This window comes from Octopus sinensis, linkage group LG9 (genome assembly GCF_006345805.1).
Source record: "Octopus sinensis linkage group LG9, ASM634580v1, whole genome shotgun sequence".
Classification (NCBI taxonomy): Eukaryota; Metazoa; Mollusca; class Cephalopoda; order Octopoda; family Octopodidae; genus Octopus; species Octopus sinensis.
The window spans coordinates 31,994,007-32,017,944 of record NC_043005.1 but is presented as its reverse complement, the minus strand read 5'-3'; the positions used below and the strand labels follow the sequence as shown (position 1 = coordinate 32,017,944).

The 23,938-nt window shown below is 34.1% G+C and overlaps 1 protein-coding gene across 9 annotated transcripts in view; it reads right to left on the bottom strand.

Annotated features, from left to right (window-relative positions):
* LOC115215942 (ubiquitin-associated protein 2-like) overlaps positions 1–23,671 on the bottom strand; it is a 107,191-nt gene extending 83,520 nt beyond the window's left edge. For all 9 annotated transcript variants that reach the window (XM_029785311.2, XM_029785320.2, XM_029785312.2 and 6 more), the window contains exons 1-4: positions 23,555–23,671; positions 13,662–13,816; positions 3,786–3,878; positions 3,120–3,230 (exon numbers count right to left, since the gene is read on the bottom strand). In XM_029785311.2, coding sequence (XP_029641171.1) covers positions 3,120–3,230; positions 3,786–3,878; positions 13,662–13,781 — 324 coding nt within the window. In that variant the 5' untranslated portion in view covers positions 13,782–13,816; positions 23,555–23,671. The remainder of the gene's footprint in view (positions 1–3,119; positions 3,231–3,785; positions 3,879–13,661; positions 13,817–23,554) is intronic.
* Between the last annotated feature and the right edge of the window lie 267 nt (positions 23,672–23,938).

Here is a 23,938-nt window from a genome sequence, read left to right as displayed (position 1 = left end):
AATAACGAACCATGTAATTCACTCTCTGGAAAATTTATTTCTGAAAAATGTTAGGAGGGGGTAAAATTTCTGAGGCTTCCATCCCATTTTTTGGACCTCAAAAAGGATTTTGTAGCATATTAGGTTACAGAAATTCATTCAATGAAAAGAAAAAAAATTCCCAATGATTCTGATGGGAGGGGCCCTCGTCCCACACCTTTTTTCCGAACGAAAATTTGCAGTATATTAGGAGGTCAGGGTACTTGATTTCATGCAAAAAAAAAACTGGTTATATTTTTTTTCCTTAGTGAAAATTGTATGGGTGCAAAGATCAATGAGGGTGGATTGAAATTTCCGAGGCTTCAACATCCCCCCCACCACGTTTTTCGGACCCCAAAAAGGGTTTTGTAGCATATTAGGTCACAAGAATTCATTCAATGAAGAAAACAAATTTCCAATGATTCCAAGTTGGGGAAAGGTAGGGTCCCCCTTGCCCTGCCCCCCTTTTTGCCAAACCAAAATAAGGGATTTGCAGCATATTAGGAGGCCAGGGTACTGGATTCCACGCAAAAATCTGAGTTTATCCTATTTTTTCTTAGTGAAAATTGTGCGGGTGTTAATCTAAGAATTTACCCTTTGTTTTTTTCTTTCTTGCCATTGCTAGTCAGGTGACTTAACTCATATTAGCAAACTTACAGATTTCACTTATGTGGAAATTGGTAAAAGTTATCGATTTTTACCACTAGCTGCAGGTGCCTCAGGGAAAATAAGTTGACAAAAACACAGCCATGATCGTGACCAATGTCCTAAAATTTTAGCGGCTTGTGCGCTAATTTGTGGACATGCATAAATTACATTCACGTTCGCACACACACACACACACACAGATCCTGCCTTTTATAGATAAATAAGTGATTTAAAATAAATATATTTTAAATGTTGTGAGAAAGTATATATATTCTGATTTTAAAATATTGTGTCTTTTAAAAACATCCTAAATTTGAAGACTATATCTTGTGTTTAGGAAAAAAAAAAAAATTTTTACATTTTTATTTTTGATGAATGCTGTCACTCTATTCCTCACACACACTTTCTCTTTACATTTTTTTTTTTGTTAAACGCTGTCGAACTCTCTCTCCCTCACACACACATGCACATTCACTTCGCTATGGCAAGACGGGGACTTAACTCATGTTTGCCAACTTCAAAATTGGTAAAAGTTATGGTTGAAAATCGATTTTTACCGCTATTCGTGTATGCCCCAGGAAAAATAAGTTGGCAAAACCCAGCTAGGATCTTGACGAATATCCTCCTAAAATTGGGGCGACATGTTTGCTAAGTTGTGGACATGCATAAATTACATTCATGTACACACACACCCTACCTTTTATAAATATAGATATCAAAAATACTATTTCTCTCATGGTACTGTCATTCTATTACTAATCGAAACTCTTGGTTTGGCTACACTGAGCTTCAGATCTTTTTAATTATATACTACTAGTTACACAACTTTACAACTATAAGCTTTTAGTGAAAAACAATTTTTTAGTTAAGAAGCCTTTTCCAGGTTAACTTACACATTGTTTGGTGATGTGGGTGCTAAAAGAGAAAAAGGCATTGATGAAATGGGTTGAAGAATCTGAAACTATATCTATTGGTAAGTTCAGTGAAGAATGTAAAGTACAGGAAGATGCTCAGCTACAAGATATAAGAATCTATAAGAGTTCAGGACTGGTTAATTAGGAACATGCTGGGAATTTGGTTTTTAATGCTGAATTTGTCAAAGAGTTTCAAAAACTGTAATTCTGGAATCATCATATTTGTTTTAATGTCCACTTTTGTATGCTTGTAAGCATCAGATGGAATTCACTGAGGTAATTCTCTACAGCCAAATGCCTTTCCTGTCATCGACCCTCATCTGTTTCCAGATAAAATAAGATTCCCCCAGGGTCAGACAGGTTTCCATAGAAGATTAAAAACAAAGGACACAACTTGTAGAACGGTGATGCTTGTTTACAACTATCTTGCGATGTCAAAATAAGAAGACAGTTAACATATACAGGCACAGGCATGGTTAAGAAGTTTGCTTCCTAACCATAGGGTTTTAAGACCAGTTCCAATATGTGGTAGTTTGGGCAAAGGTCTTGTACTATAGCCTTGGGCCAACTTGTGAATGGATTTAGGAGAGGGAAACTGAAAGAAACTTGTTGTGCATGAGTGTGTATATGTTTGTATTTCCTTCTCTTGACATTTCATATTTGCAAATGAATATCACTCGTTCATGTGCAATATTCTACAAAAACATGTCTGGCCATGGAGAAATATCTTACTTAGTAATAGATGAGAGTTGGTGACAGGAAAAGCATCTGGTAGTAGATATATTAGTGATGATGACATAGTGGGCTTCTTTCAGTTTCTGTCTACCAAATCTACTCACAAGGCTTTGTTCAGCCCAGAAGACACTTTCCCAAAGTGCCATACATTGAGGCTAAATCTGAAACCACACAGCCACAAAGCTTTGATTGATATGGAGTTATATAACCCCATGTCTGCTTTTGCATGGTTTCTACAACAGGATGTCCTTCCTAACACCAATCACTTCACAGAGTGTACTGAGTACATTTTGTGTGACACTAGTACAAGTGAGGTCACTAAGTAACTCACAAAACAAGACCCTTCAAGTGAAGGAGTGTTGTACTTTATGTCAGGTGATGAGAGGATAAAGTATGATAGAGGGATAGAAACAAGTGTCTTGTAAGAGGAAACACCCATGTGGTTTTGGATTCAGTCCCACTGCATGGCACCTTAGCAAAGTGTTTTCTACTAAAGCACTGAACAAACCAAAGCCTTGTGAATGGATCTAGTAGACAGAAAATGATCAAAAACACTCCCTCCAGCCATTAATTTCTGATTTTTTAGGGAAATTTGGCTGTTAAGTGTAGCAGTTCAAGCATCTACATTAAGGCTCCCTTGTTCTAAGAGTTTATTTCGCAGATAAGGCTAAAGAAAATGAAAAGAGAAAGAAGCCATAGGGTTGAAAGAAAATTCTAATTTAAGGTAAGTGAAATATAAATGAACAGTTTATTAGCAAAAATAGCAATATAGGTAGTAAATGAAACTAATTTTTGTTAACTTACTTGGTCGTTTTCACCTTCTAGCAGCATGATGACGGCTTTCTCGGGATCAAATTCGGCATCGTGTAAAGCCACAGCAGCCTCATCATAGGTTTTGCCAGAGGCTTCCATTACCTGAATGAAACATACAAGAGGGAGAAAAACTAATGCTAACTGCTTTTACAAATGTTAAAAAACAATCTATTGGACTACGCTCAAAAGAGGAATGGACTAGTAGACACTAAAGGGCCTCAACCATATATGGGGAGAGAGAGAGAGAGAAAGTGAGGGAGGGAGGAAAAAAAACCAACTTAGCTATGAATTTAGAACAAAATTCTCAATACAATTATATTTTATATCAAAACACAGGGAAGGAAAAAGAGATTGCAAGAAAGAGGCAGGTTGTAGAAGAGTAGAGGTGAAATGAGCAATGTCAGTGTAAGAGAGGACAAAAAGAATGGGAGTGAGACAAGAGACAAGGAGGAGAAAACCATGACAGATTTAGATGAAATATACTAATACATATATAAAAGTACTCCACAATGGGTCATATTTAAATCATTTGAATACCACATCTGAAGCAGAAGTCACAAATGATGTTAGAATCACAGAAATAGAGTAAGTCTTGGATATACAAAGAAAGTTAAGTTTCTTTTATCTAGTTTTTATTTATTTAAATATGTAGTTTACCTGTTCAATTTTTTCAATCTTACGATTAGCACGATCTTCATTTTCTGTTCTGTCTTCAATCATTTGAGCAATACGGATTTGCTCCTGGGTTGGCTACAAAATTGAACAGAAATTATAAAGAAATTAACAAAAATATATCTGAACATACAACACAAAGCATGATTAAATTGTAGCATAGATTGCATCAACCACTACAATATCATGTTTCTGCTATAACAAAAATTCTTTCATCATTGATTGAGGATAAGTAGAGTATTTACATCTCATTTTTCCAAATCATTATGGTTGGTCTCTCTCTCTCTCACACACACACACACACAAGTTTGCTTCACAAGTACATGGTTTCAGATTTGCTGTGTGTGGCACTTTGACCATGGTCTTGTGAGTGGAATTTGGTAAATAGAAACTCTGTGCAAGTCTATTAGAGGAACTTATTTTGTTGTTGAGGGGTAAATTACCTCCAGGTTTAAAATCATAACCTGACTCCTTTTGGCTTTATATAGTCTACTCTGCAGCAAGTACAAGTTGGGTCTCTAGTTTGAGGATAACCTCCTGCCACTAGTCTTAGAAATCATGAAAGAGATATCGAAACTGATCCCTCTCCACCCAATCTCTAAGCCATTAAAAATTACATGCATAATCCTAGCACATGTCCATATGGAAAACAGGATGTCAAATGATGATGACTGTGACACACACACACACCTGGCAAAACAACTCTCACACAGTAGTGTTAGTCATTACTCTAAGTAATGTTGATAGAGAAAAATAAAAAGTCTGGATAAGTAAGCACTTAAAAAACACAAAATCTTATTCTTATAGATTTAAAAATTTGTAATAAAACATGAAAAACAATTTTTCCAAAATCAATCTGTTCTTGTATGGGCAATGCTTAAGTCTGGTCAGGAACCTCAACAGGCTGATGAAATCTGTTACTGGTATCATGTAAACGAGTATTTGTTCTATGGTTGAGTGGTCAGTGACTAAACTGTCCTCCTCTCCACCTGAGTAGCTAGCTACTCATGTAAGGACGGTGTCTGGTCACTCAGTAAGACTAAACACAAGACCTGTCAAAAGGTGGATGAGCTCTTTGTGGGGCAACAGCTATCCAGTTTGGAAAGGCAATGACAAACCACCCCAATATCTCTGCCCAAGAGAGACAAAGTAACACTATGGTTTCATCCGATGAGAGAACTCTTGCTTAGAGATTTTCATTGTAGTGTCATCAACATGCTACAAAAGTGTACGATACATGACAATGATCAATGCAAAAGAGAAACTGAAACAGAAAATATGACCAATGTTAATATCCAAGTCAACTTAATGTCTACATATGCCTACTGACTATAGAATGTGATTTAAATATTAATTCATAATTTAAGCTTCTAGAAAATACTGGAAAATTAAATTTGCGATAGTGATTACCAACTTTAAAATTTTAATCCAGTTTACTGCCTCCCAAAATGAAGAAGCATGACTTCCTATTGTAGTCTACTTCATTGAAATTGGATGTTAAGTCATAGTTATGTGGTCAGTAGAAAGAAAAGCTTCCAGCTTTGAAGGGAAACATTACTTCAAATATATATTTTAAAAAATCATCTTTGTAGAAGATGGATTTAGATGAAATCCTAAGCTATACAAAATCTGATGGCCCTAAGCATTAACTTGTTTAGCTCTTGCACCTTTTGTACCCATTTTTAGTACTAGTTACACAGTATTAAATTCAAACCTAATCTTGAATACAAAGCAAAACCATTTTTTCAACGATGTTTATCAGGATTTTGTGCATCAACATCAGTTGCACAATTTCAATTCAACCAGTAAAAGAACAATCCGTCTTTATGCTTTCAACCTTAAAACCTACAGTTAGTTTTACTGAATACTTTATTTATAAGGTCAACCTGAACACTCAAAAGAGTTAGTTATTAAATTTTTTGTAAACAACCTGATTATAATTGTGTGTGGATCACTAAACATAATAAAGCATTTGTGAAATTAAAATAAGATCACATGCAGAACCATAATGTCAAGAAAATTTAAATAATCATTTAAACCTCTTCCAGACAGTAATGGTTAAGAAGGAACAAAAACTTGTGAATGGCCAAATTAAAGTAACACAAATATACACAATGACTACAATACAAAAACAAATCAGCACTGTTATTAGTATTAACTCTACAAATAACATTGTCAGGCAATTTCTTTCTTTCAAACAATTCTTAATTTTGGTTCTCATCTTTTTAGAGTTAATTCAGGTCTGGTTATATCAACTCAGGCCCAAACTAAAATGCTCATAGTTATGTATTAAATTCTTCTCAAAATCTCATAAGAATGATACACAGATTCCAGTTGGCCAACATCACCATAAAATATATCAAGTTGCAAAGATATGTGACAAAATTTCTAAAATGTTGATTACTGATAATTGAAACAGTTTACTCATCAGAATTGGACCCAAAAGGATCAATCAACATTCACATAGGCCTTATGCTTACACAAATTCTTTGTTACGAAGCTACTGCAATCACTTTCAGTATGCCCAAAATTACACACTTGCTGAATGTGCGAAACAGTACACATTATAACAGTGGCTATCAAAAGATGTGCCACTAAAAGGATCTAGTTTTAGAAACTACATGCTAAAGATAGCTTTAGAAACTCCATACTAAATGTTGAGTCTCTTGAAGATGTGTTATAATTTAATTATAAATGTGATTCATGAAGCCAATTATGAACTACTTTTATAGTTTTTTAAAATTTTTTCATTTAAGACAGTTTTTTTAAAAAACACTTTCCTTGCAGAATGTACAAGTAATGTTTTTATTTGATCTCCAATGTACCATGAGACCAAACAGTCTGATAACCACTGGTCTTGCACTATGCTGGTTGTAGCTGCCAAGTTATGTTGCATATAGTCAGGTCTTGGTTGCAACATAAGTGCATAATGTTAACTATCAGTACTGAACAAGTGCAATCCAAGATCTCCAACAAAGTGCTTGTAGACTACAATGTTGCAATTTTAGTATAAACAGGGTTTATTACACACACATAAGAGAAAAAGAGCAGTATAAAAGCAGGGATGTGCTGAAGGAAAATGAAGAGGAAAAAGTTGCTTGTGGAAATGTTCACAATGCTTTGAGTGTTATTTTGTAATATCAATGTTTATCATACATTTCATTACTCAATATACAGCAATTTGCTTTATGCATGTAAACAAGTCTTTGAGGAATGCTAATGAGAATATATGTAATCAACTATCTGAGAATAATTTAAACTTATGAAGTCTATTATAGTCAAACCATATTTTTATTTTTAAAAAATGACCACCAAAATTACACACTACTCTTGAACATAAGACATAATTCATTACTGCAATACAAAGAGTAACAAAATCAACTGGAATATCTGAGCTTTTAATCAACTATATTTATGATTGCAAAATCAATTACCCTGCTGTTTTAATAGGTCCATGTAAATTGAATATATTAATAGATACTAAGTAGTTCAAAATGAAAATAAGTAGTAAAAGAGCTTCCAATGATAAAAACATAACTCAACTACGTATGATAGTACATAAACTTTTAAACTTGCTATATAACCATGACTGACCTAATTATATGCCAGTCATATACAGTTTAGAGCAGTTCTGATTTTTTTTAATACAAACCTCAATGAAACTGCCCCTGGTACAATGGTACAAACTTACTGTTTTTAACCCTTTCGTTACCAAACCGCCCAAAGCCGCCCGAACAAAATTTTGGTTTATGAAACCAAACCGCCCAAAGCCGCCCGAATTTACCTATTCATATTTAAATGAGAATATCAGAGCAAATCTCTTCAGTACATTCGTGAAAACACGTATTATACTTCGTAAACAGTTCAACTACAGTTTTGTACAATAATCGAAGTGTAATTTTAATTCCGTGAATTTTGGGAGATTTTTTTCCGAAATTTGTTCCTATTGTGTTTTCAAAATTTGTAATTCTGACAAAAAATGGATACGAATTTCATTATATCAAGCAGCGAGTCAGAATTCGAAGGATTTTCTACTGAAGACCTTCATAAATCTAACTCTATGACTGAAAAAAAAAAGCATGTGGTATTTGATAATGAATCTGATGTTTCATTTTCCGAAAGTGAAAACAGTGAATCTGAGATCTCCGATAGCGATAAAGAAAACGAATTGGCACCTGAATGGAGTGAAAATTTAAAAACTGTTTCTTTCGGTGATTTCTCTGAAGAAACTGGACCAAGCCACAGACTTTCCCAGAAGAGTAAAGCCTTAGACTATTTCTTTTTACTTTTTCGAATGAGCCTATTTGAAATCATTACAGCGGAGACGAACCGTTACGCTAAACGTAAACAAAGCAAAAGAAACGATAGTTTGTGGTTTTCCCTCAACCTTAAATGAAATTAAGACTATTTTGCCGTAAATATTATTATGGGTATCAGAAAGTTACCCAGAATAACAAATTCTATCGTAAAATTTTGTTATATACCCAATTGAATATTAGCTAATAACCCATTTTCTATAGCGATGTTTGAACAAAATTTTAATAATTTTATATTTTGTGGAATTTACCTGTATCTACCTGCAATTAGAGTCACTTTGTAACAAAAATTATAGTATAGAATTGGTTGAGAATATTTCATTAAATTATCTTCCAAAAATTAGATTGATATATCGATAAATAAAAAAGTTATAGTTGTTTAATGAAACCAGACTAAATTTATGATTACGTTAGAAATTAATTGAAACACATAAGGGGTGTAATTTGGTCAGAAATATAGTAACGAAAGGGTTAAATGATCTAAATTGAAACCTTTCATAGAAATTTTATTTCAATATACACCAAATTAACAATGACAAAGGTTATTTTACTAAATTCCTTATTTTCAAAAATTAATTGAAAAAAAAAAACTAATACAATATTCCCAGATTATAAATTTTCTTTAAACTCGTTTTACTTTTTTATTGATCAGATTTGTTTTAATCTAAATCTAATACCAATCTTTCAATTTACGAATCCAAATGACAGCAATAAAGTTATAATTTTCCCTCCAGAAACAAGAAATAAAATAAAGAACTTTGTACCTCTGACAACACAGAATATATTTAATTGATGAACACTAGTGCTAGACTAATCAGTGGTTCCTTGTATTTCTGACAACTAGAGTGTATGTAACTCAGGGTAGAATAAATATCAAATAATTTGAAGAAACCCAGATTTTCATTTCTTAATATTTACATTCTTCTCCAATACATATACATCTTGTGTAAAACCTTTTCTTTTCCTAATTGGTTAATCTGAGGTGAAAATAGATCACACTATAGATTTGTTTATACCGGCAAGTCTTCATTTTGTATTGTATATAAGTAACTTTGATTCTATGGTGTGGGGTCCAACATAAAATCACATGGTTGCAAAATAAACTACACAAAATATAAAAACTGGAACTGTAAAACAATCTACATTCAATCAACATTCATAGACAATGTATCAGGATTTATACAAATGAATCAGGATTTTCTTTTATGAGCACTATTGTTATGATTGTTTCAATGTCCACTTTTCTATGCTGATATGGGTCTAATGGAATTTGTTGAGACAGATTTCCTATGACAGGATGCCCTTCCTGTCTACAACTTTCACTTGTTTCCAAAACAAGGAAATGAACCATATCACTTTTATGATGGTGATGCTCACTGACAACCATCATATGATGTCAAGACAAAGGTACACAAGCTCCCACACACACAATGGGCATCTTTCAGTTTCTTTAGTTAGCCCAAAGTTATAGAAGACACTTGTCTAAGGTGCCATGCTGTGAGACTGAACCTGAAATCACATGGTTGGGAGATAAGCTTCTTAGGCATACAATCCCATCTGAGATGAAACAAATGGTGACTGATGGGGTGGGGGATTTTAATATGTTCTTGTAACACAACAGTATGATGGGATTTTAGGTTAAACAGTGATTCTAGTAATTCTCCTCCTCTACATTTGGGAACCCATCAAAAACAAAGAGGAACCAGAGCTACTAACCCAATCTAATATTCTGGTTCTCCATTAACACTACATGATACTTAAAAAGTGTTTTAGCAGATGTTGCAGATACACTAACAAAATGGTACCAGAGACTTTTCATAAACACCCAACTTCAATCTACTGAGTTCAACATATGAAATACTAATAATAGTAATGTAATTAAAAAAATCTGCTTGTTTAATTACACTTAATTATTATACAATAAAACTGAATGATTTCACTTAAAATAGTGAAAAAAAAAAGAAGATACTTTACTCATGAGTTTATGGAGCAGAATTCAGTAATTGCTGTATTACAAGTCTTATACAAAATTTAGTTGGCTAAAACTGCTCAACAGAATAATCCTAAACAGCTTCGCTTCTATTAGTAATCAAACTTATATATATATATATATATCTCCACCAATGCAGAGCTGAGCACTCACTTCATCATTTGACATTTATGTGTGTATGTGTGTGTATATAATTTCACATACATAAAATGTAAATTCCATGTGTGTCATTCGCTTTTTCATGCTTGGACAGGTCAGATGGAATTCATGGAAGCATTTTCTATGGCTGGAGGTCCTTCCTGGCACCAACCCTCACCAAGTTAGCACAGCAGGACATTTTCACAGAAGATTGAAAATGAAAAACAACTCTTTAAAAGACACTCATTTACAACTGTTATGTGATGTGAAGTCAAGGACACACACGTCACTATCATTGTATTAACTTCCAATCTTCCATGCTGACATGTGTTGGATGAAATTTGTTGATGCTGATTTTCTACAGCTTGATGTGGTTCCTGTCACCAACCCTCACATGCTTTTATTCCAAGCATGGTAATTCCCCAAGGCCAGACAAGTTTTTACAGAAGACTGGAAACATTTGTATGATGGTGACACTTGTTTACAATTAACAAGCAATGCCAAAACAAGGGAGATACCAACTCCTACACATGACAAGCTTCTTTCAGTTTCCATCTACCAAATTCACTCACAAGGCTTTGGTCAACCTGAGGCTATAGTGGAAGATACTTGCTCAAGATGCTGCACTGTAAGTCTGAACTCAAAACCACATGGTTGGGATGTGAACTCGTTAACCATATAGCCATAACTACTCATATAATGCAGGTTAGCCATGTTTCTTCTCTAAAAGCAAGATGACTGCATCTGTCCTTTTATCATACTTTAGCCTCTCAACACCTGGCATAAAGCCACACCCTCTCTCTACAACAATCCCACATAGTCAAGGAGGCTTTTGAGTTCTCTAGCAACTTATCTGCCCCTGTTCCCCACACATTTAAACTCTCCTACCCTCGGGAGTGTCTCGATACTTTATTACCACTATATTTTCTCTTTTTCTAATTGGAATAACCATGTATCTCCTCAACAGCAAGACATTGGGAGGTAAGAGTATGATAGGATATGAACCAATGTCTTACTGTCAAGGAGATACATGGTTATTCCAATTAGAAAAGGAGAAAATATTCCTACTATCATACTATACCATCTCTCATCACCTAAAACCATCACTTTTTCCCATTCTCCTTTTCAGTTTGCAAAGATCTTTAGTATTGCAAATTGCAAGGCAGCTTCACTTGGAATGTGTGGTAAGGAACTTGCTTCCCAAATACATGGTTCCAAGTTCAGTCCTACAGCGCAGTAACTTGAGCATGTGCCTTTTACTATAAACTCAGGCCAATCAAAGTCTGAGTGGATCTGGTCAATGGAAAATGAAAGAAGACTGTTGTGTGATTGTGTGTTTGACCCCTGCCACTGTAACTTAGTGGTTTGGAAAAAGAAGCTAATGGAATAAGTCAACAGGCTTAAAAACAAAGATGAATACTAGGGTCAATTCATTTGACTAACATTCTTCAAGGTGGCCCCAGTCTAATGACTGAAATAAGTACAATATAAAATATATACATAAAATGACATCCTGTGTACTATAAACTGACAAATAAGGAAAGAGCATCCAACTATAAAAACTTTGCCAAATGCTGCATATTAGCACTAACCTATGAGAGTAGTGGCTCCCAAAAAGAGATGGTCCACACTAGATGTGACAACAATCCTCCATTTAATATAGTAAGTTTCAACCAACATAGCTAGGTGTATCCTGTCATTAGCCAAGAAGCATTTGCCTAGAGATCGTAACTACTATAAGCTCTTCAACCTAAACAATGTTAAAATTAGTTACTCCTGCTTAGACAACATCACTTGTAACATTGCATACTACAACAGACAAGCACACACACAACCTCCAACTGCCAAAACCCTACTGACTACACTCTGAGAGGACCCTGCTTCTACAGAGTCACCTCCACACCATCCAATAGCATTACAAAGCACTAGACAGGTAATGGCCAGTCACTTCAAGGGAGAGCATACACATCATATGCACTCCCCTCAGATGCGTGGATTGGGAAAACTCCATCTTGTCCTGCTCTATCTGGGATTTCGCAACCTCCAGAATGACTCCCACAACATTTAATGGAATATTACTATCAGGGCCCCACCTTACACACTCACAGCCTGCAACTGCCAGCTCAGCCTTTGCAAAAGACTTTATATTCTCCAGTATCCTGCAATATCCATCAAAAATATAGACGAACTTCTCACCAGAGGTAAGCTTTCCTAGCTAACTTCAAGCCACTGGCCACTGACTATTTTCTGTAATCTTCCAGTGAATGGCTTAGTGGTTAAGGCATTTGGCTCGTATTATTAGTTTCTGAGTTCAATCCCCAGTGACATGTGGTGCCTTGAGCAAGACACTTTATTTCACATTGCTCCAGTCCCTCAGGTGGCAAAAATAAGTAGTATCTGTATTTCAAAGGGCCAGCATTGTCACACTATGTCATGCTGAATCTCCCTGAGAACTATATTAAGAGTACATGTGTGTGTTCTGTTGATTGGATCAACTGGAACTCTTGCCATTGTGACCGACAGACTGCCAAAATTGTCTTTATATGTGTGTATGTATGCTTTCCCTTGCACCACTAAATCTTAATCAACAAATTCAATTGTTCAAAAATGCTGTTGCCACATCATTACACACACCAAATGTAAACACACAAATAATAGAGATATGTAAATACACATATACCAGATGTAATATACACTCACCCATTCATGTAGATGCACACATAAATATATACACAAATACTGATATGCATATTCCACATACCAGATGTATTCATACATACATACTCATACATGCATACCAGGCATGTACATACATTCGTACATGCACTCACCCATGCACTTGATACACACATGTTCCAAATATACAAACCCAGGCATACATGTACACATACATCAATGAACTAGTTAACCCACACACATACATTGGCATACTGGTGTTGCCAGCAATTCTCACTCCACTTCCCAGACAGAGAGGCCCCATATCTTTTCTAAGTATGATGTCGTAGAAATACAGATTGGGTTAAGCACTGATGTTGCTTTCATACCAATATCTATAGCAAACAATACCATATGACCTGCCTTGATCAATAGCAGCCCAATCTCTAGAAACCATTTGGTTACCTTAGCCTAACAAGCTTAGTTTGTCTAATGAGTCCACAAAACTAAGATGCAGAGAGCTGAATCAAACTGTTATTGAATAACATAAATGCACGTGTGTGCTTGTACACACACACACACACACCTGAATTTACATTCTAAGAACTAAATTTTTAGTGAAATAATAAAAAAGCATCATTTTAAAAACATTAAAAATAAATGAAAATCTTAACTACATATTTATATAACAGAAAAATATATCATTCTTTTAATTTCTGAAATTTTCAAAGCCCATTATAAATGAAACAAAGAAAAACTTACTTGTACTTTGGGGGGGCCATCAATTTTCATTGTGTTATGTGCCTGTGTTGCAGTTTTAGCTGACTTATCCTTGCTATTCCTACTGTTGGCACGCGAAGTGCTCAAGGCTGTATTCATCATACACACTTATTATATACAACACTTATATACAAAACCTGCAAAGAAACATGAAATAAAAAGGGAACTGAGTGTATTTTCAAACAAAAGGCAAGAGAAATTTTTAAATTTGTAAACTTCTGGTTGATTAAAAAGCACAAATGTTATGAATACCTTTACTTCAACTGAACGTATATTCAAAAATTTTCACGTCCAGTTCTCTGTACAAGACTTTCTACAGCTGGATGCCCTTCCTGTTGCCAACCCTTACGCTATTTCCAAGCATGATAATATTCCCCTCTAACCAGACATGTTTTGCAAAATATTGGAAATGAATAAATATTTACAATAACCACATGATGTTAAGACAAAGAGGCACAAGTATAAAAACACTCATACAATTACTATGGGTTCCCTTCAGTTTCCATTAACCAAATTGATTCACAAGGCTTTGATTGGCCCAGGGCTATAGTAGGAGACACTTACCCAAGGTGCTGTACATTAGGACTTGTTCCCAAGATCATGTGGCTGGGAAGCAAATTTCTTTACACAGCCTATCATAGGACTATTTTCTGGGCAATGTAATATTTACTACTTGTAATGACTACACCATGGAAATACCACCAAAGTAATTCCTATCAAATCTTTTAGAGACAGCATCTTGTGTAATACAACTAGAAGATACCCTTCCATCAGAACAATAAACTACAATTTAGTACCTTCACATTTCACAGCTACAAGTACCCTACCATCAACAGATCTTCCTGCTGTCAGAACTTCTTCTAAGAAGAAAGATAATCTGTTGGAAGATTTTCTTGATCCAGTATTTTTGTAAAATAGTTATCAAAGTTAGAACATTCTGTTTCCATTTCCAACTCTTCATATGACTGTGATAACTTGGATAACTGATACCAGATACTGTCAAAAACAACTGCACACACTGCCATTTGGTATCCCTAAATTAATACAATGAGAACATGTAGCAAAAGTCCATACAGCATCTTTACACAACAATGGCATAAGTGCACAATGAAGTTTGATAGATTTAGATGACCCATCCAACCAAGTAAAACCTAGGTCCATGCACCCCACTTCCATGCTTACCACTACAATATCCTCCGCCTTTCCAATTACACTCTCATACCTGCATACAATGTCCCTGTTCAATCCCTTCCCCACAACAGAGCCTCCTAAGACTCCCCTCCACTACCAGTACCGACTCCTTACATCTCCCCACCTCTAGCTCTCACTCTTTCACATTCTTGTTAACTCACATCCTCTCCACCCCTGGTTCACTTCACTATATACACCTGCCTGTAACTTGGGTATATGGCCCCTTCTCTATTCCTATCACTTCCTTTCTCTCTACCTGAAGTAGCTATGTTTCTAGTCCCTCAATACTACTCTCCTAGTTGAGGGGTCTTGGCCTGCCAAGTTACTTAGTGACTTCACTACCACAAATCAAAAAATTAAAAAAGTACCCAGTACATTCTGTAAAGTGGTTAGTGTTAGGAAGGGCATCCAGCTGTAGGAACCATGCCAAAACAGACAACAGAGCTTGGTGCACTCTCCTGGCACACTGGTTCCTGTCAAATCATCCTGCCCATGCCAGAATAGAAAACGAAGGTTAAATGATGAAGACTATTCCACCTCAACATATGAGCTAGAGACAACTGGAACTCCCTACTTTCCTTGTTATATTAATAGTTAACCTGTTTATGAAGTGAATAGAAATTTTAAATAAATGTAGTTTTATCTTGAAACCAACCATCTGGATAGAGATATTGGTAAACTTTTTAAAAGCCAATTATGCTTAAGTGAGAGTCTGGTTAGTTGCAGTTATTTGAGGTACAAACAACTGAGGTTAGTGCAACTACTTTTTTAGAAGTCAATTGGAAGAGGTGGAGGGCAGAAAATTTAACTAAAAGTCAAAGCTAACTCTAAAAACATAAATATACTTTACAGGGTTTTATGTTTCTTTAAATCTTAAAAAGGTTGCTAAAATAAGCATTATGAAATTAAAATATATTTTCATAAATAAATTTAATAAAAAAGGTTTTTAAGCCACATTACAAGTAAATGAATGATCATTTCACAACACCAAAAAATAAGGAGCAACTGACAAACAGTAACCAAAGTTGACAGGTCAACTGGCTTAAGTAGATAAGTCACAGCAAGTCCAACTTCCAGTCTAACTTTAAAGTTTGTTTTAATTATAACAAAAGTAAATTCAATACAGTTCAATATTTTACAATACATAGTTTTTAAATGTGTGTGTGTGAGCTGAAATTCACCAGTATGGAGAGTACATAAAAATTGGAGGAATATACTTGGTTTTTTTTTTAAAGTAATTAAAACTTTTATGCAATTTATAATTCTTGTCAACATGGCTAACAATTTCTCATTTAAAAGTATTGTTTTTGAATTTGGTTTGCAATATTCTTGATGTGGAACTTGTACATTGAAACAAATTTTCTATTTCAGGATGGTCATTGACCCTACCAGGACAACAAAACTGAGTTTTCTAATTAAAATGTTGTTTGATCAACGTATAAGGCAACACTACAATGTATGTGTACAATGTTATTACACCAAGATACGACGGTAAATTTTTACAGATACGACTGCCATATCCTTATTTTGACAGTGCTACTTTATTCATATACTAATAATAAACCATCCACTACATCAGTGTTTCCCCAACTATTTCTCCCAAGCCCCACTATAACTTTCCAGAAAAATGTATGCCCCATCGGTGGTTGGAAAAAAATAAATTTTAATATTTCATAATTATACATTTTCCTAAAAGAAATATCTACACGAAGGCTCTACACGAATAGCTCTATACAGTAGCAAACACGTCTCGAAGTATGCTTGGCTGGAGGGATTAGCTTGGTTCGGCTGAGTATGTTTGCTGTGAAAAACAGATTTTTACAATTCCAAGTTAAAGAAAAATGGATCCCACGCCCCACCGATGCGGCATATGCGCCACGTTGAGAATTACTGCACTACATGATCGAGTCAAAGTTGCTTGACTTGCTAAAAATGGCAATTAAATTTCCGTCAACTCACATCCCTCTGTCATAAAAAGGACTAATAATGTAGTCCTGGGCTCCCAGCATACTAGAAAATGATAGGGTGGTCATAGGTAGAATGCCTTTGTTATAGGTCTACTCAACTGAAAAACTTTTAATTTATCGAAAATGAATGCAATTAAAAATACAAAAAAGTCACAGATTATAAAAGCAAACAATCAGGAGTAATATTGAAATAGTCAGATAAATAGTTTTGTATGTAATTCATTAATCTAACTAACACAATAAGATTCAGAAAATGAATGTGACAATCCGGAAGAGTACCTGCAGCGACAGTTTTTTTTAGGTTAGGTGACAATATACATATTTTTCTGTTTTGTTTTACTCTTTCGTGCGTGTGGAATTCAAAACAAAATATTTAATTGGTTACGGTATTATGGAAATAAGAACGATTCTCAAGGACTAATTCCAATGTTTTACAGGAAACAAAATACAAAGTTCGACTCTAGTTGAAATCCAAATCGAACGAAAAAAATAAGGTTAGGCGAATATCACATGCAGAGAGAGAGAGAGAGAGAGAGAGATAGATGGGAGAGCGGGTGTGATATAAACGAATGTAAACAAGGATATATTTTACGCAGAACAAAAAGTAAAAATATTCAAGTTCCGTTCTAAATGTTCACCTCAAACATGAGGATTCATAAATAGGAGACAATACAAAAGAAACAGAAAATTGTCGGATTTGATTAAAGTATAAAAAAAACAGCAATCTTAATCATTTTTGAAGTTAAGCTGATCTTGTATTAAGATTGTCGGAGGAGGTGGTAGAACTGGACGACATTTTGGTTACCCACCAGAGAATAATAATGGTGGTGGTGATAGTATTGTTACAATTATTGTTGAATTTAACATGTTTTAAATATCAACATCAGATAGTCGGATTTCTTGAATGAAGGACCGTATTAAAGCAGTTTGTCCACTCCGGGTGGGTAGTTTAGTTTTGTACTAAAAGAGTAGTGTTTCATGCAACATCACACACAGCTCTCCATACCCGTCGCAGAACAAACTAATTTTATTTACCTAGTGCTTTGCTTGGTTTTTGACAATATAAATAATTGTCGAGATGAAGGAAAACGTTGCACAGTTTACTTTTAGGGGCTCATTCATGCAATGTAATATCACTACTGGTTAGTTTTCAACTACCAAGTGGAACACAGTATCTAAGTTAAAAAATTTCAGTTCATTTTTGTACAACAACCTAAATTTAATACTTTTATAGAGCAATCTTTCTAACTATTTTTTTACAATAAAATGGCAAACAAAATGCGAGAGAGAGAAAAAAAAAGGGAGGGGGTCCTATCCATTATGATAATTAACTAGTACTGACGATACATTCTATGAGAGTGGTGCTAAGAATTACAAGGAATAAAAACTTTATTTTCAGTTTCCATCAAAGGTGGCGCACCTGCAGAGTGTTTTGTACATGGACATTTGTATCAGTGAAACACACACCCATACACTGACTATGTGTGTGTGTGTGTGTGTATATATATATATATATATATATATATATATATATATATATATATATACACACAGTGAAGTGGGGGAAACAGAGTAATGAAATAAAGTCAAAGCTTAATTATGTACATATAACTGCAATATATATTTGCAGATATGGACAGAAAGAAAAAATTCGAATATATATATATATATAATTACATAACACACAATGAAATGAGGAAATGGGAGTACAAAATCAACCAAAACGCCAACATAGAAAAATCGAATGATAAACAATAAACTATTGACATTATTAAGGTAAGAGACGAGGTCCCATAAGAATTGGGTTGGGTGCCTTTTCATTATTGTGAGCAGCGACATATGTACATAGTTCACAGAGCAAGTGTATGTACATTGATGTATGTATAAAATTACGATTTATACCTGTTTGTTAAGGAGAGAGAGAGAGAGAGAGTGAAAAAGAGCAATGGAAAAGGGGGGATGCAGAGAAAAATATAAGGGACATTAAACAAAACAACCCCTCCCCCTCGGGAGTGGGGGTGTTAACATCTGTGTACAAGGCAAGAAAACCCCTTTCCTCTGGGTCATTAACCATAACGAGAGGCAGAAAGTAAAAAAAAAATAGAAAAGAGAAAGAAAAATCACCAAGAGGAAGACATTAAAAAGTCAGTTGGATTCGAAAAAAAAAAATTCTGTCTAAACAAAGAACAATGGTTATTGAGGGCAACAACTTCGTCCATGTTTTAAATTCCACAAAGAATTAAAACAGCAACATATTTAGCCGAGTCAAAAATTATAATAAACAGCCATAAATGTAACATTAAATATGTCAGACAGTGTGTTAATTAGTATTCCATAACAAATTATTATATGAAATGAGTGAATGTTTAATAAGTTAGTAAGATTGATAAAGCTTCGCCATTGGTTATGTTGACAATGTTGACGCTACAACCAGAAGTCTTTGAGGTTGGAATCACATCCACAGAAGGCAAAAACCACATCGAGAAAGCATCAGCATAAATATTTCCCTAGGATTATTATTAAACAATGATAAGCTCTCCCTTTGATTTGCGTTAAACCGAAACAACGAAATTTAAAAATAAAAAAAACCCATTTAATTCAAAAAAGGAAATGTAATTTATTCAGTGGACATCGTTTTGTTGGAACTGTTCTTACGATGCCATAACATACAAAACATTTCTTAATATGTTGTTAAAAACTTTTATTTCATGAAATACAATAATGCCTACCATTATTTTATTCAAACGTGTTAATAAATATAACACAACGGAAACTATACTCACTAACGAAATATTAAACACGTAGAAACAAAGCACTCAATACATAACAATGCCAATCTTACAGTCGTTCTAATTATTAGATTGCTATGTACAAGCTTGACCCTAATGAAAGATATATATTTTAAAAAGTGTGTGTATATGTATATATATATATATATATATATATATACACACACACACACTAAGGTTTGTATATGAATTGATTAGTGACATTCTCCCTTTCTACCTAATAATGTGCTAGATTGTGATATCCCGTGTGGGTTTATTAAAAGCAACTCAACCTAACCATATGGTACAAAGCTTGTGTGTGTGTATGTATAATGTACGCGCACACGCAGCAGTAGGGGTAGGATATAATCTACTTATAAACACACAGTACTAGTAGTAGTAGTCGAGAAAAATGAAAGGCGATGATATGTAGTCGTAATTGTTTTTACCGGATAGCTTGCCGTCAAAATTAAATTTGCTGACCAGGAAGCAATATAATTTATATTGCAGTAGAAAACAATTTCATTTCTTACAAACTATCCTATAATAATAAATGAATTTTAGTTTAGAAATAAATTGCAATAAGCTCCAACATTTAAATGTGTCTCAGTAGCAATCTTAGAGATTTGGTGAGTGGCATTATGATCGCTAAAACAAAAGAAAAAAAATATATTGGTTTTTGTGGAAGCAATTCTAAGCTTTTTTTTTTTCTAGATTACATCCAGCTTTTTTTTCACTAGAATCGCTTTAAATTGAGACTATCACCAGCACATCAACAATGCTGCAATCACACACATACAATACTGAAAAATAGAATTTACCTAATTGTCGATAATTCGGTTGAAGTAGTAAAAAAAAAATCACGAGTTAAAAACAGTCAGCATAGTTTCCGAAAAGGTGAAAGAAAATTCTTTATACATTTTGAACGTTAAATGGTTGAAAAGTGAAAATATAAAAAAAATATACTGGAAGGAAAAACACTATTCATTCATACATTCACTCGACCCCATCTCAGAAGGGAGGGATAAGGTAGAAGACCCAAAATTCAGTAGATTCCACACTTTTAATCCGATTCTTTTATGCCTAACGTAAAAATTTTAGCAGAAAGTGGGAGGAGGTGAACCTAGCCATCCAGCTATGTTGTAGCTAAAAACCCCGTCCCCAACTTGCAGGCTATATTGGCAGGTAGCTATTTAGTTTCCTCCATTGTGCAAGACCTTGCCACGGTTATGTCTACACGAACCGGGTAGTTAGGAAATTCAAACTGAAGGGGAAAATAAATATACCCCTCTTCTTTCTCTACAGTAGAATTTAGTGTGAAATAGAAAATGATGTTCATTAATGTAGATAAAGCAAAACTATATAGGTAAGGTAAATAGCCAGTGGATAAATTATATTACTACATCATTGTAGTCGTTTATGTGCCTTTAAGAACTGGGCATTTAAATTGTAGGTTCCATCAAATATAAATGTACGATTATGCTGCTAATGATATTAAACCTACATTCATGTAAGAACAAATTAATAATTATCTCAATTTGTAGTAGATTCAAGCTTCGCAAGACAAGGTGGAAGAAAGTGATGAAGCTATACACTGAAAATAATTACAATTAATAAAGGTAAATTAATCCGGTTACAAGTGACTGACTCAGCACTTTGTAGAGGGATCAATGACTGCATTAATTACTATTATTAAACATCCTTTAAAGATTGCTATCAGAGAAATCTGAGCTAATTCTTTGAATTTTACAATACAAAATTGAGTTTCCCAGTGGACACATGGCTTAGTAATTCGGCATCAAAATTCTTGTTGATGGACGTACAAAATATAAAAGGCCTCCTCCTCCTATTCTTTGTTATCTCAGTTCATGAAATTCTTATTGTGAAATCATGTGTACCTACTAAACTCTACTTCATTTCAACATATAACAAAGAGAGAAATATATATTCGTTTTGTTACTAATTAATTAAAGATGTAAATAAGTGTGGTTACATTTAGATGGTTGTTAGCTGTTTGTGAATTAAAAGGTAATTTGTAGGCATGGTTTTATATTTCAGAACGACGTGGAACCAGAATTAATACAGGGAAATAAATAAATCGACAACTTTTCTAGCACACACTTTGTCATAAGAATCACTGCAGAATATTTTAATGCCCTTTTTTTTTTTAAAGTAATATTAATTAGAACAAAGTAGAAACAATAACTGTTTAATAATCAATACTCTGAAGGTGACGAGCTGAAGCAAAGATTATTATAAATAAATGAGAGCCACACTAAATCCATCTTCATTAACACAAAATAATCGTCTGAGCCAGTATTAAAGCAGCACAAAGTGGAGCAGACATTAAAATAGCGAATAAAGGAATCGGTAAGGGAAAGGTGAAGACAGATGGGTTCCACCATCGCTAATTATGCCACCACCATTATTACTGATCAGTTTTATATATATATATATATATATATATATATATACATATATATACACATATATATTTATCAGATTTATGTTAAACACTGGGTTGAAAGATTATATATCAGTTACACAAGATGAACACACACACATTCAGTGCTCACTTGAGAGAAAAAATGAACATTATTTCACTTTCCGATTTCAATAGTGAGCCTTCATAGGCTCAGTAACTAGACACAAATGTGACATGTTGAGATTTAATCAAAACTACGTGTGTGGGAATATATATATATATACATACACACACACACACATTGTGTATTGTAGTATGGTGATTATATATAGTGTATTTAACATCTATTGTGTATGCATCCATACATGTGTACTTACATATATATATACATGTATATCTTCGTGTATAGTTGCAGAAAAAAGTAATTTCATTTTAACAATTTAACATGGCTTATTAACTAACAATAATTTATACACAATAACATTAATACTAGCATTAAAAAGTCTGTGAAAACATCACATTTTGTGAAATTAATGAAATAAATTCGAGGAGTTGTAAGTTTTCCTGACTTTTTTTTTTTGTTCCTGGATATTCACAACACATGCGGCCTGGAAGTGAGTGTATATAGCTTCAATAAAAGAGGAAATAAAATATAATCCATATAATGTTTCTAGTATATTTTATATTTGGCTATTGGTAATAGCCAAATATAAATGAAGGTCTAAATAATAAAACTGCACGACTGAAGCAGATATGATAGCTGTTAATTGAGCTTTCTTTAATAAGAGGGAATAAAGTTGATGTATAGTAATGGCTAAGGTGTTCGAATACAGATAGAAAAATATTTGTTATCGCGAGAGGGATCGATATAAAGGTATATTTGGTGGATAAAGCCTTATTTTATACATAAACCCTTCAACCGGCAAATGAAACAAATGCACACACATGCTACATAGAACATACAATCATTTAGAGAAGCGAACTCTAAAGAATACCATTTCAAAGGCACCAGATTACGGTTTTACATTGAATATATTTAGATCTTTCATTCCTCTGCGTTGCAAATGCCCTTGGAAAAAGGCATGAACGTCACAACGCACAATATCTCCCTCCCATATACTACACCCATTCCTTAATAGCAAACATAATCAAGTGGGAACAAAAATCGTATATGGCTCTATTTTTGTGACATTTAGATGAATTTAATAGTTTCTATGTCTGTATTTATAAATGTGTGTGTGTATGTAAAAATATAAAACGATGCTAGAGAGAGAGAGAAAGAAGTGTGTGTGAGTTGTTTCTATTTGAGAATCAAATAAACCTTCTCCACTTAGCGACGCCATGCTGGATTTCGAACGAATTTTTATTTTATCTAAATCATTGAAAATGCCCGCTTTTAATGCCTAAAATGATTTATTAAACGTTCCTCATAGTTTTATTTCACTTTCTGCCATGATATGAGTCCAGTATAAGAGATTTTTCTATCCGAAAATACAATAAAATTGCAAGCAAGTCACAACTTACCTGGATAGAGCGCTCACAAAAAGCTAATGGGTCACGTGACTGGCCTTAGCATTCGCGCGGCCATATAAAAATGTTAGAAAAATGACGTCATAGTGGGATACCCTAACATTCTTTTTGTTTTACAAAAAATCTGAATATTTCCGAATGTGTATTAATAATTTTACTGAGGTTTAAAAAATTATTTCAAATTAAAATAATTTTTCATCAAAAATTACATGGAAAAATATTTAACGGAAATGACCGGAAAGTAACGACGTCATAAAACGGTGTCAGATAAGCTTTTTTTCTTCGGATTTATATTCCCGGTTCCTTTCCATCTGACTTTATTATAAAATACATAAACAATATATGGGGAAAGCATTCGGATTTATAAATAAAAAATTA